Source organism: Spermophilus citellus, assembly GCF_964194105.1.
Source record: "Spermophilus citellus genome assembly, chromosome: 7".
Taxonomy (NCBI): domain Eukaryota; kingdom Metazoa; phylum Chordata; class Mammalia; order Rodentia; family Sciuridae; genus Spermophilus; species Spermophilus citellus.
Genome location: NC_138188.1, coordinates 40,314,736 through 40,329,685, shown reverse-complemented (window position 1 = coordinate 40,329,685; position 14,950 = coordinate 40,314,736). Strand labels below are relative to the sequence as shown.

Sequence of the window (14,950 nt, the reverse complement as noted above, 5' to 3'; positions counted from 1 at the left end):
CTTTATGTCATCTGTGAACTTTGAGTGAGAATATCATCTCACTGTGCATTCATATAACAAATAGACCACTCTGAGGAGGCATACTGATAATGTGGGTTATTCATGTTTGATCAGGCTATATAAGAGGTATCTATGTCTTATCCCCTCAATTTTGCTATGAATTCAAAACTGCTCTGGAAAGACAGTCTTAAAAAAACTGCACCCAAGATGAATAAGAAAGGAGACTGAGTAGCTAATGAAAAAAGTTAAATAAAAAGGAGGAGTATTAACCTTTTAGAAATTTGATAATGTGTGAAATTTTAATAGCATTGCCTAGTATTAATAGCACAGTCCCCACCCCCAACCTTGGCAGATGCAAAGGCCTCACAGTCTAAACTGTGAATCCCCCAGAAAACTGTTTAAAAACTAAAAAGACTGTTGAATGAAAAGAGCAATTGCTGTTTAAATGGTAGAATTGCCTACTACTACAACAATTCTGATAGAAATCACCCCAAATGCCAGACCCAAGTTGTACCAGATAATATGATACCCTGTGCAACTTATTTGTTATGAACCAGAGAAATAAAAGTAGGAGAGGTGGTTAAAAGTGATAGAGAGTTAAATTGCAGCTCAACATATGAAAGATTTTCTTACAGAAACACATAATGTCCAGAAACTCCATTTGCATCCTTAGGCGGTATTGAAGTTTTGGCTTTTGGCAGTGTTCAGTGGCAGAGCAGGTAGCCGGCCCCTCCACTGACCAGAGTGTTGGAGAAATTAAGAATTGGATAGATGCTTGTACTGTACACAAAATGATTCTACCCTTGAAGTCTGGTGATTCTAAACTCTGCATTTGTGAGTGTGTGAGTGTGTACACACAAGCACATGTGTATATTTAATTTCAATAAAATAGATCTAAAGCCAATCTTATTTCAGGACCAATATTTATTGCTTATCAGTACCCTGGGAATAAACACTTTGCAAAACTGCATAAGAAACTATTATTAACTTAATGGTATATTAGCAAAAAAAATGCAACCTTACAAAACCCCATACTTCTGCTTTAGTAGCAAAAAAAAAAAAAAAAAAAAAAAAGAACTAAAAAAAGAAAAATTCAAATGGTGTTTACTGGCTAAAGTAATTTAGCAAATCCAGAGAAAATAGCCTTCCCTTTAAGTTAGAAGCTTGAGGATTTCAAGAAAATCGGGCTACAGTATTTGCTCAGTATTTATTCAGTTTAATGAAGCTCAATTCCTTGCAGCTGTAACTACATTTATTTCTTATATTAACTTTACTTACTTAATGATGCCTATTCATCTTCCTAAAATGTGTTTTGTTGTGTTTTTATAGGCTGTGCTTTTGAAATTCTCATGGTTTTAAAAAGTAAAATTAGGTTTACAAAAGACAATGAAATTCGAGAGATGAGAGAGGGCTGAGCAGCGGGCAGGGTGTGCAGGGGCCCCAGTGTCTCAAACAGGGAGAAACACCTCAAAGAAGCATGGCAGTGGCAAGTCATTGCTACTGTGGGGACAGGACAGGAGAGTCCTGCCAACTTGAAGAATCTGATCTTGGATTTGGGGCCCAGCTCCTACAGGTCGGGTAGAGATGGAATATTCAAACTGGACAAACTTTATTTCATTTTAGGCACATATGTAATCCATATGTACAACGTCGCTCTCTCTTTCTTGCTACACACACACACACACACACACACACACACACACACACACACACATTAAAGCTATGTAGTCATTATCCTATTTCCCTGGAGCACAGTGGAAACTCCAGAATTACTCCAAGGGAGAAATGGGTGATAAAGGGGGGGTTATTTGGAAGGTTTGTCTTAAAATTGCAAATACATGGCAAAAGCTCAGTTTTTACTCTTGAGTGATTGCAGGGTAGGGAGGATGGGAGATTAACTCAGATGGGTCAATTGAAAGAGAGAAGATAAGATGTCCCATATGAAGCTACTTCTTCTCAATTAACTTCCACTTCTCAATTAACTTCCACTAATTGAGAAAAAGGAATTTCCCTTTTGGGTAAATTTATTTCTTCACTTGAAAATAAGCTTCACTTCATTTGAAAGATGTGGGATCACAGACATCCTTCCAACCCCAGAGCTGTTCTGATGAGCAAACAAAAATGTATATGTAACAACAAGTGCTTCCCCAACAGTGAAGTATTGCGAATGTTCATTGGAAGTTCCAAGCAGATACCTTGTTGCTTCTGAACCTGAATCCCATGCCCTGGGGAAGCCGCTTGCTCTGGGAGGAGTGGTGGGGGCCTGGACAGAACCAAAGACAACTCAGGTCGTCCCTGGACTGTGTGTGACTTGAGTGACTGCACAGATGCCTTCAAGTGCAATTTCCACAACTACAAAATGGGAATAATGTTACCAATGCATGGGTTTTCTTGCCTTTATAACACAGGTCATTTAAAAAATGTTTTAGAGTGAAACCGCTTCATATATTTCCTAGAAAAATTTAAGTCCTAAAAAATAGGAGCCCCATCAGCATTATTCTGTTTGAGAAGTAATAATATTGACATTATTACAATTTACAATTTCATTTTCCTATAAATCAGCTTCATAAAGGAAGGCTCAGTCTGGAAACCACAGCCTTCAGAATATCCTGATGGCAAAGATTTCCATTCAATTCATCTCCTACACTGCCTCCACAGCCCCTAGGAACGACTGGGTTCACTTTGAACAAATTTTCTGAGTACTTAGGACTAGACAAATATTAAAATCACAATAACTAGAATTTATATTTTCAATAGAATTTACTGTAATGGTCCCAATACAGGAATAAAATTATTTACTTATACCACAGCTTGCTCAAAATAGTACAGATGTATTCGATAATATGTAAAAATAGAAATCCGAGGTGTTCTCTAAAGAAAAATCCCAGTTAGGAACAAAGACAAATTTAATAAAAGAAAAAAAAAATACAAACCAAAGTTAATTCTGGAGATAAATATTCTAAAAAAAGAACATATTAATTCTTCATTTAAAATTTTATTGCAGTTTGGCAAGTTCTTTATCATCCCAGTTAAAATTAATTTTGAGGCCTTTCTTGAAAAATTAGGTGAAACTCAGTAGCTTGTGTCAAATTGTACCAGGCATAATATAAGGTCTGTTGAGGAATTCATGTGAATTTAATTAGCATTGGTTAGTTAGCCAGATATTCTGAACTGCTGTATAATTTTTCTGCATGAACTATAATAATGTGATAAAAATTTCATTCTTTTGTGCAATTAGAAGGAAAAAAATCAATCAGAGTTGGTGATAAACATATTTTATAAAATAGATATGATCTTTTAAACTCTTAGTAAGAACAGTAAATAACTCAGGCTAAAGAGCATAGTATCTAAAAGTTCTTCAGAGAAACTTGGCTTGCTGACGAAATTAAATTGCTTAATTAACATATGAATGGTTGCCCTGAACTTTCAGAGTTTTTAAAGGTAGATTGTCCTCTTTTGCAGTTTTAATATTTCCCTAGTCTTCTTTAGCACTATTAACTTTTCTTTTCCTCCTAAAGAAAAGCTTTGCTGAACAAAGATTACTTTAATCTGGATTCTCTCCAAAAGCTCACAAACTGAATTAACGGAAACAAAATAAATGTTGTTTATTGTACTGACCAATAGAAAGATGAATCAAGTTTATTTTTCATTGACCCTGCGTGGGAAGGAAGTAGATTGGAGGTTATTTACGATGAATTATGAGTTGACTTGTTTGAGATTTATTGTTTTTATTGTTATTTTTTAAATTACTGCCTTTGGGACACAGGATTTTTCTTGCCTTTTTCTTCTTTTTTTTTTTTTTCTTTTAATTTTCTCTAAAATTAGACAGTATTTTCACTCCTTTAATGATTGACTATCTGGGACCAGATTCTATCAAGTAAGGTCAAATGGTCAAACTGGTTGTCTGTTGATGTGGTCTGGCTCTTGCTTTAGATTCTCCTTTTGAAATGTCTTCAGAAGATTTTTCCATGTAAAACCAAACTTGAATTTGCCTGCAGATTTTCATTAAGTGCACCAAGAAGGAAATTATAAGGGCTGTTCATTCAGAGGAATGTTTTTACATGCTATAACTAGACAAAGGAGTGCTAATCAGTATGGCTGGGCTGCCCTCCTTTTAAAGGAACCTTTTTTAAAATGCTAACGATCATCTACAATTTAAAATAAGTGAATCTATCAGATTGTCAAAGGTTTTTAAAAATTGATAAAAAATTAATGTTGCCAAGAGTGTGGGGAAAAGAGTACCCTCTGCAAAATGAGTAAAGATGCAAATCAGTTCATTCTTTCTGAAGATCAGACTGGAAGATTGCTTAAAAAGGAAAATTAATGTATAGCCTTTGACAGAGGAGCCCACGTCAGGAGTTTTACCTAATCACACAGATGGGGAGAGATGCCTCTGTGAAGATGCTCAGAGCAACATGGTTTCTAAGTAAAAAAATCTGAATACAGGTGTCTAAGAATGCATACAGTGAAACCAAATGTGGTTAGTAGAAAGATACAAAGGGATTTTGTGCTGCCATTCAAAATTGTACAGTAGATTCAACTTTGTTTTCATGGAAAGAGGCTTATCAAATACTATTGAGTTAATTAAAGTTATCAATATAAACATATAGCCAGATGTATCTGATGTTATTATGCATGATGACTATATACTTACGGCTATATGAACAGAGAGAGCGCTGAAAAAGATGTCTTACAAAAGGAAAATTGCTGTTTTTTCTTCTTATTGTTATTGTCTTTTTTCTGCACTTGCAAATAACTTTTAAAGAAAAACACTAGAAACAGGTAGAAATGCCTGAAACCTACCAAAAATAAAAAGATGAAGAGTTGCTGCTAAGCAAGGCTAGAGGAAGCAAACATTAGCAAAGGTTTTTATTCTATTTTAAGATTTTTGTTCTAATTTAATCTAGTTCTTAAAGCTATGAAAGCAGCACAGTTTCATGGTATAAAAAAAAAAAAAAAAAGTAAATGTGTTAGTCAACTTTCAATGCTGTGTCCCTGTGACTAAAATACCTGACAGGAACAATTTAGAGGATGAAAATTTTATTTTGGGCTCATGGTTTCAGAAGTTCAGTTCATGCTTGATTGACTCCATGGCTCTGGGCCCAGGTGAGGCAGAGTTTCGTGGTGGAAGAGTATGACTGAGGAAAGTTGTCAGCTCATGGCAGTCAGGAATCAGAGAGAGAGAAAGAGGGCAGGAGAGACACAGTCCAAGGCCACACCCCAAATGACGTCTTTCCTCCAACTATGTCCCACCATTCAGTAATCAATGTATTAAAATAGGAAATTTATTAATCCACTGATGAGATCAGAGTCCTAATCATTGCCTAAAAGACCCACCTCTGAACCTTGCTGGACTGGTGACAGTGCTTTCCATACAGGAGCTTTTAAGGACATTCCAGACCCAAATCATGATAGTAAACCTCGATAAAGTGATGTGAAAGTTTTGTGGATGTGTATATGAACACACTCAGATGGATTTGTACATATGCAGACCTATCTTTTATTTCTTCAACTTACCTTTTCTTGTTTAATAATGGATGTTGAATATCTCCTATATCATCAATACATGATGGAATTCTCTAAAAATATACCATTATATGAAGGTATCATTCTTTTTTTAAAAATTAGAGTATTATAGATATACCTAGTTGTTGGGTTCATCCTGACAAATCATACATGCATGGAATTTGATTGCACTTCTTGATCCCTCCCTTTTCTCTCCCCCTTTTCCCACCCATCCTCTCTCCCATCCCTCATTCTCCTTCATCTTCTCCACCACACTTCCTTTCACTCCCCTATTTATTTATATTTGATTGGTTGTTTTTACTTATGCATAAAGGTGAAATTCCCTGGGGCATATTTATATATGCATATAACATGATTTTTTGAGAATGGGGATTCCATCTTTAGTATTTCAGGATTTGTTATTTTTTCCTCAAATTTGTGTATAGTGTGTGTGTGTGTGTGTGTGTGTGTGTGTGTACATATATATCACAATTTCTTAATTGAATTGCTATTATCTAAACATTTCTTACATTATGGATGTTTGTTTCCAAGTTATTTCTAAAACAATGTCTATACCACTTCCTGATTTAAAAATCATAAACAAAATAACTGATGAATTCTTGAATAATTGATAGATAGGTTTGGTATTCTCATGTAAATTTTTCATTCTTCTGTAATTTATTTGGGTGTAAGATGTGAATTAGGAGTCCATCTTTAGTTTTTCAAGATTTGTTAATTTTTTTTCTCAAATTTGCCAACTTACATTGTAATATTTGCAAATAATTTATTTTCTCCCAATTATATAATAAAATTGTAATTTCTCTCTAAATTGATATACATTTATGGTATAAAATGAAATACCACAAAACTGACTGGAGTAGGGGACTTGGCAAAAATGAGTTTCACCTAGAAAATTATATATGCAAGTTGATGTATCGATGCAGGATTACAGGTATCAGGACAACTCTCCTTTGGAAGGCAAATAGAAAATCTGGGTAGTACACAGAAAAGGCGGTATTCAGAAGAATTTGAGGGCACCAGAATAGCCAGAATTTGAAAGGCCAGCTACTGAATAAAAACAAATAAAACTAAAGTATGAAGTAGGCAGGAAAAATAAAGATAAAAGAAATTAATGAAATGGGGGAAGGGTACAATACAGAAAAATCAACAAAGCACAAGTTGTTTTATGGAAACACTCTTTAAATTGGAAACTCTCTAAAAAGATTTATCAGAAATGAAAAAGGAAAGAGCCAAATTACCAGTGTCAGGTGTGAAAGGAAAAACGAGAGGCAATAAAACATGGAGGATATTATGAACAGCTGTATGCTAATAAATGTGAAAATGTAGATGAATGACAAATTCCTTGAAAACACAATTTAATAAAATGATACAAAATAATCTGACTAATTCTATCTCATGATTTGAATATGAGGTGTCTCCCAAAACTTCATATGTGAGACAATGCAAGAATTTTCAGAGGTGAAATTATGAGATTATGGGAGGTGTAGCCTAATCAGTGGACTAATCCACTTATGAAAATTAACTGAGTGGTAAGTGTAGGCAGGTAGGGCATGGCTGGAAGTCAATGGGAGATGCCTTTGGAGTTTATATTTTGTTCCTGGTGAGCAGAGTGCTTTATCTCTTTCTCTGTTTCTTGGGTATCATATCCTGAGCTGTTTTCTTTCACCATGCCCTCCACCATGATATTCTACCTCACATTGAACCCAGAGATATGAAGTTAGCTGACCATGGACTGAATCTCTGAAACTGTAAGTCTAAATAAACTTCATCCTCTAATTCAAATTCAGTGGCATATGAAAAAGGATAATACATCATGATCAGTTAGGTTTTATTGCAGGAATGCAAGATTGTTTCAGCATTTAAATCAACTAAAGTAATTAACTACTTTGAAAGAATGAAAAAAAAAACATATGATCATTCTAATAAGTGAAGAAAAGGTATTTGACAAAAATCAACACATTCTTATTTTTCATATGACTATTCCTAATACACTTAGAAAGAACTTGTGTAATCTGTTAAAGAGGTTTCTATAAACTTAATAGAGAAACATTGGAAGTGGTTTTTTTTTTTTGAGATTGAGAATAAAATAAAAATACTCATTACCACTTCCATTCTACACTATACTAGAGGTCTGAACAAGTGTAATGAAACAATAACAACAAATATAAAAAGATGCAAAGTGTTAAAAGACTGAAAAGGTAGACAAAAAGCCCAATCTTATTTTATAGCCATGTTTCTTAAAAAGAAATTGTGAAAATCCAAAAAAAAGAATCAATCAATAAACTGATAATTATTAAATAAATTTAATAAAGCTATAAATATAAGATCCATTAAAAATTATATTTGTAAATATAGCAACAAACAATTATAAAATGAAATAGGAAAAAGATTTTATTTTTTATAATAATAATAAATGGTATCAAACACTTAGAAATAAATCTAAATAAATTATACAAAATCTTACTATAGAAATTACTAAGAGAAATTAAAGAAAACCAAAATAGTGATGAGCATGAACAATGTTCATGGATTTAGAGCTTTAAAACTGGAAAGATGTATATTTTGTCCAAATGTGTCTACAAATTCAATGCAATTCCATCTAAAATACCAGTAAGAAATTTTGGGGCAAATTAACAGGATGATTTTTAAGTTAAAAATGATAGTTTCAAGAGGAACAAGTGTGAATTTGAAAAACAACAAAACCAAATGTTGGCTAGAAGATGAAGCAATTAGAACTGCTGATGGAACTTGTGTACTACATGCAGATACACAGTTAACTTGTAGTGTTTGTCAGTGTTGGATTTCAATGAGCTGAGTTAATAAGTCAAATTAAAACCCTGAGTTATCCAAAGGAAGCCAATCTCTAAACTAAATCTTTAAGACCATAGAACCCCATGTAATGTGTATAGCAAAAATTCTCATCAGATCTCAATAACTAGCAGGGACAGTTAATTTGTTCCATGTACTTTTCCTTTCTCATTAGGGTAATAAATATATTAAGATTGGGGTTGGGGGAATCGTGGGCAACAATAACAGACTGTTATTATCTGAAAAAGTAAAAAGTTGACCTCATACCCTTCTGTTTATATTCTAATAGAGTGGAAAATGTCTTTAAAAAACTAGTGCAGAACTGTGGAGGGGAATTTTGATTTAAATGATAGACCTCTACTTCAAACCAAAATGATTTTTCTCTTTAATTCAAAAGTCCACAGGTAGATTTTGCTTTGGTGGAGGTCAAATACAGGTACTTAAATAGTGCAACCAAGACCCAGCTTCTCTCACGACCATTTCCCCTACGATCAGAAGAATGGCAGAAGCTTCCTGGACATCATTTGTGAAACCTTTTGATTTCTCATCCAGTGAGAACACAGGAATCTTTGTCCTGCAAGATCTTTTCCCTGCCAAGACCTCATGGAATTTCTTTTGCTCTCAATATGTCACACCCACTTTGGAACCAAACACATTTCCTAGAGAAACGCATTGATTTGAGTAATTTAGTTATAAGGCTACGTGCTTCATATCTGAGCTAGGGAGATGATGGAGAACAAGGGGGACCCTCCAGAGGAATACTGGGGTGTCATCACTTAAGAAGAGCCTGAATAGATTCCAGGAGAAATTATATGAATTTAAACTTGTTTTTGTCTGTTAATGTTAAAAACCAGGTTGCTGCTAAGGATTAAATACTTGTGCTCTCCCCCAAATTTGTGTTAAATCCTAATTCTCACTGGGATGCCATCTGGAGGTGAGAATTTGGGGAGGTAGTTAGATCTTGGTGGTGGAGACCTCATGAATTGAATTAGCATCCTTATTGTCTAGAAGAGACACAGAGAGATAATTTCTCATCTGTGTGAGGACAAAGCAGGTAGGTGGCCATTTGCAAACCAGGGAGAGGGTCTTTGCCAGCATGGAAGCTGGCATCTTGATCTTGGACTTCCCAGTCCTCCGAACTGTGAGAAATACACAACTGTTACTTTAATCACTCAACTCTGGCTTTTGGACAAAGTAAGGTGTTGAGGGCCACAGCCGAGTTGGGATGATGCATGGCATTTTTGCCAGAAGTAGTGGTTGAGAGGTGACGCCAGCGAGCCATTGAGATGATGACTTTTGAGTTCTCACAGAGTTCCCGTTGAGTTCCAGTTGAGCTCTTAGGGGGATTCCTGAAGAGTTCCCATTGGTTGGGGAGGTGCCAGAGGAGGGATTTCTGGTTGGTGGTTCCTGGAGGAGCCATGTGGCATGGCGTTTGGGAGAGTTCCTGGGGAGCGTGTGTGGAGTGTGCTGGTGGAGTTCAGAAATAAAGTTTGTTCCTCTTGAGTGGCTCGTGATTTGTGCCCAGCCAGACTGCGGTAGTAAGGATATAATGAGGTAGAAAAAGGTTGCCCCTGAGCCCATGTTTTCAAGTTTTCTGTGCCTATTTGAGGAGCATGTTTGTTTATATTACTCTAGAAACATAAAATGAGTGCTCAGGATACTTGATGGTGGCTGCCACTGCAGAAGGACCATCTTGGACTGAAGAAGCTGTGTCTTTTTAAATCCTTTCTTTCTATTCCTGGTTTTAAATAACGTTCCTGACAAGATTCTGCTTTTCTTTCTGTCATCTGTCAGGGAACAGGTATTGGGAATTATTTGTGGGGTTGTAAATACATTACATGAAAAAATAATGAGTCCTTAAAAAGTCAAGAGAAATGCCTCCAGAGACGTTTACCTAACCGTGATTTATGTAGGTCCAGGAATGAAGTTTCAGAAACTTCCAAAATGAAAAGTCTGCAACATAAAATAAAGTCTCTTCCAAATCTGCCTTTGTTGCCCCTGGACATATTTCCCTTTTACTTTTAATATGGAAGTTGGAGAACGTTTCTGATGTTCAAGTTAAATTGTTTAGTTAATGGTCTAAGAATAACTCTCAGGCGCATCCCTGGGCACAGCATGCTATTACTCCATTCTTCTGACTGAATTTGATGTATCTATTGTGTTCTTGCTGCATAAACTGATCCCTGGGATTAATCATTTTCTTTTTTACCAGCTAAAAATTGTAGACATTTAATGGATATGCCTACATCAGTCAATTTAATGAGTGACATTGTCTGGGGCTCGAAATAAACTGATCGTTCTAATGCTAAAATATAATCAAAGTTCATCCTTATTCCAAATTTTCCAAGTTTGTCTCTTCTGCCTGCCTGAAGAGGGTAATTTAGTCTAAGATTTTTTTTTTTTAATTTGGTTCTTTGGGGCCTGGGTACTTATGTACATCTCCTGGATGATACATGGAAGGGGTTAAGTCATCCTGCATCATTTACTGCAACTCGATTTATGTTTCTTGAATGGAATATTTTGCCATCTTAGTAAGAATCACTGCATGGTAGAATCATGCTGGTTAGTACTACCTGGGGTAACTCGTGTAGCCTCACAGTTGAAAAGAATGGGGATGTGGCCATGCCTATGGCCTGTGTCACCGGGTAGAGAGAGAACCAGGTAAGTCAACTGACCTGACAGAATTGGTGGGGACCACAGGCCCCAGAGAGGCTGATCACATTGAATGGCTTTCCAGATGATGGAGAACCACCGGCTCATCAAACACAGTTCCCAGAATTTCAGTGGACGGAAGCCTGAGTGATAATTAATTTTTGGTTTCTGTTTTATTTTCAGTTGTTTGAATTCATGAACTTTTTGGCCGAGAACGTCATCTTCTGTTACATGGGCCTGGCGCTGTTCACCTTCCAGAACCACATCTTTAATGCTCTTTTTATACTTGGAGCCTTTGTATCCTTTGAAATACAAAACATGGGGTGATGAGAGAAGAGAGCCAACTAGTGACTTTTAAATGTACGACCTCGGTTTCCCTGTGAGGCTCAGACTCAGGCAGACAATGCCATTTCCAGTCAGGAGAGAAAAACATCCTGACAAATTGGGGACATCATTAGATACTGTAGTTCAGGATAAGACATTTGGAAAATACTGAGGGAAATAAGAGGGAACACTAAAGGAGAGTGACATTTTTAAAGTATTCCAAGTATGTTTAGCTAAAAATTTATAAATCATTTACATAAAAATTATGTCAAGACATTTCTTATGGGAAATGTATTTAATTGAAATTCGTACATCAAAAGGGAAGCAGGATTATTAAGCTTTGGAGATGTTTTCATTGCAAGATGGTAAAATTATTTTTTCAATGATGGCCTTGGAACTAACATACAGTGAGGAACTGATGAAATTTGCATGATAGGTATACTCTCAACATTATAAATATTGTGCACATGTAAAATCGTTTCAGTAAGAAAGCATCTTTGCTTTCCTAAGAGGACAGATAAAATCTAGACTTCACCTTCAAAGCAGAGGACTTTCATATCCATAGGCCTGGGGCAGGAAGCATCCCCAATGGGAACAGATATATGCCTAAAGGGACACTGAGCCACCAGGAATGTCCCCAGGCATGGTTAGCAGCTGTTGTCCTTCTTCCTATGTGGAAAATGAGAAGATACCTTCTTGTGGCACTGGTAGATCATCTTCACAGCCAGGAGAGCTGACCCTTCTTTTAAAGCTATCCTAACTAAGCACCTGCACTTACCATCTCCTCCTCCTTTCATTGAGCATTCAGCTGAACTCTCAAATTAGCCTATCATGCTAATTTCATCAGATTCTTACTCTGTCTTATTTCTCAAATTTTATTCAAAACCAGGATCTAAGGAGAAAGTTCCCTCTTCCCAAATAATGTTACTCCATTGAGAACAAACCACAACAGACCATCAGGAACAGAGTCAAAGTCAGCAAAAAAAGAAGAGATGGATACACCAGTATTTTCATAGATGTTTTTACTTCTACAACCTTGATTTTAATAAAATGCCTCTTAAAGCGGCAGTTGAATCACATATTTAGACAGACAATTCCTCTCAAAATTAAATCCACTAAAAAAGAAAAAGGGAAGCAAAACTGGCTAGATACAAGTGTATAAACTGATGGAAAGTGAGATGCGAATCATGAGCAGAAAAGTGCATTTGTCCTTTCTAAAGAGCTGCTTGAGAAGATAATGCCAGGAACAGTCGCTGCCTCACATTTCACAGCAGAATTGAGGATGGAGCCAGTCATTGGCACCATAAATGTGACGAGAAAATTCACAGTGATTGAAATGGTATGGGGCAAACAATTTTAAATCACGTATGTATTCAAAGAAAGGCAGAGTTCTCTATGATTTCTGGAAAGGAATTGACATTGAGAGATGACTTCTAGAAGCAAGATGGACAGGTAGGCATTGACATGTTTATCTTTGTTTTCTGGGTCATAATATAGAGCAGCTTAAGGACACAATATTTAAGCTGAGAGTCAACCCCTCGTCACAGTGACATTTTCCTCAACGTGTCCTTGTGCTTGTCTACAGTTTGCAATTTTTGTTGCTAGAGCCTGCAACATATATCCCCTCTCCTTCCTCCTCAATCTGGGCCGAAAGCAGAGGATCCCCTGGAACTTTCAGCACATGATGATGTTTTCAGGTATGTGAACTGCATTGTGCTCACACAGTATTACACAACAGGGGACACCACGAGGAGCCCAAGCGACCCACTGTACCCAGCACCCTGCTGGTACTTCCTCAGGGTGATAGCAGGATTTCCCTTTCCAAACAGGAAATGCCATTGAAGAGAACTCATTGATATATAGCATCTTGTCAGAAATAGGCCAAAGGTGGCTATTTCACTTTCCCCTGACCTGTTTCAAATCAGCTTCCACACGGAGGAAATTGAATTATCTTTTTGGGAACTGCATGATTAGGGTAAGTGGTGAGTGACCAGTGTCATCCTCGTCCAATGTTAAAGTTACTTCTTAGAATCCCTGCTCCTTCCCCATGCCAGGGTCCAGAAACTTCTCGTGGTTACCACAAAAGCAAATTGGATCTAAGTGTGCTCTGTTATGAGTTGAGAAAATAGATGTGAACTAAGCACTGGGCAGATGCCCAACAGGAGTTCCGGGCTCTGGTTGATAAACCGGCGAGATCTCTGCTCCCAAGGAGCTATATTGTAATCACTGAAACCACACCCAAAGGCTCCTTCCAAAAGAGCACAAGATGACTCTTTTGACTGCTGAACAACTCTGGAGATTGAGGTTTCTTTTTCTATCCAATATGTTTTCCACCCATCAATCTTCTTTGGGTACATAGTTCCTAGACCCTACATGTGTTCTAGGTACACTTGTAGCACACACGGCAGCAGTTTATTGGAGGATATACAAAACCAGAAAAGAAAACTGCTATCAGAATAGTACAAACAAATAGAATTGGGGGCACCCAGGGGCATATGGAAAAAGTGAGAGAAACTAACACTAATATTTGCTATTTGTTGCTCACTGTTATCAATCCTGCGAAACAAATATTAATACATTTAGTTGATGAGAAAACAGAGGTTCAGGATCTCCAAGGGGTCAAGTAGCTTGGTCAAGGAGAAAAGCACTCCTGAACCTAGATCTGTGAGACTCCCACCTCTAACCCTACCAACTACCTAAAAATTCACATTCTTAAAAGTAGTACCAGGAACAAAAGGTTTATTTTACCTTCAGGTCTATTCTAGCCTCTTCCACACAGTCAAAGGGAGCAACTCCTAGATTGAGAGTTAATTGTTCAATCATGTACAGACAAATGAAGATCCAAGGTTGAAGAGCACCCTCTGAGGTTTCTGGCAGGACTTCCTGATATTTCCAGACATGGTAGGGTGAGAGAGAGAAGCATAAAGAAGGTGATGTGTTTGCTAAGTGACCTTTGGCTTAAATCAACAATGAACTTTGGCCATGAGTGGACTTTTATTATGGAAAGCAAGAGGTAAATTTGATCAGTTAACAAATAGGAGGCTAAGATCAGGTTGCATTTTTGCAAAGCATTACTAGGATCTGGAAAGCATTCATCTTTTTTTTCCCATCAAAATATCCATAGCTTTACTCTGGAGCACAGCAGTTTATTTTCAAAACTTGGATATTATTTTCAACATTGCTTTTTTTTTTGACAATGATGTTTTGAGAATAATGTGAAGTTTTCGATGATCATGTTGGGAGGCAAAGTGTCTGCTCAAATGGCCACCTGGCTTGATCATTTCTCTGGGCTTTGGCACCTTCTAAGTTTGCTTAGCTGTAGGATTAGAACTTCAGTAAAAACGGATAGAAGTCAGCAGTATGGTGAGTACAGCCAAGGGTTGTGAGAAGAGACCCATAATTTAATGAGGGCTTTATGATATTTCAAAGCAGGGGTTAGCAAACTATGAGACCCAATCCGGCCCATGCTTATTTTGTTTATGAAGTTGTAGTTTAGCTACACCCCTTTGTTTACATAGTGCCTGAAACTATTTTTGCATTTTAGGAGGAAAGTTGAGTAGTTGCACCACAGACTGCATGGTTTGCAAAACCTAAACGATTTGCTCTCTGCCCCTACTCTAAAGCATTCTCACCCTCCAGA

General features: G+C 36.8%; 1 protein-coding gene across 1 annotated transcript in view; it reads left to right on the top strand.

Moving 5' to 3' along the window:
* Window positions 1-14,950, top strand: part of SLC9A9 (solute carrier family 9 member A9) — a 561,779-nt gene that overhangs the window by 336,290 nt on the left and 210,539 nt on the right. Inside the window, exons 10-11 of the mRNA XM_081301714.1 lie at window positions 11,170-11,283; window positions 12,896-13,007. Coding sequence (XP_081157840.1) covers window positions 11,170-11,283; window positions 12,896-13,007 — 226 coding nt within the window. The remainder of the gene's footprint in view (window positions 1-11,169; window positions 11,284-12,895; window positions 13,008-14,950) is intronic.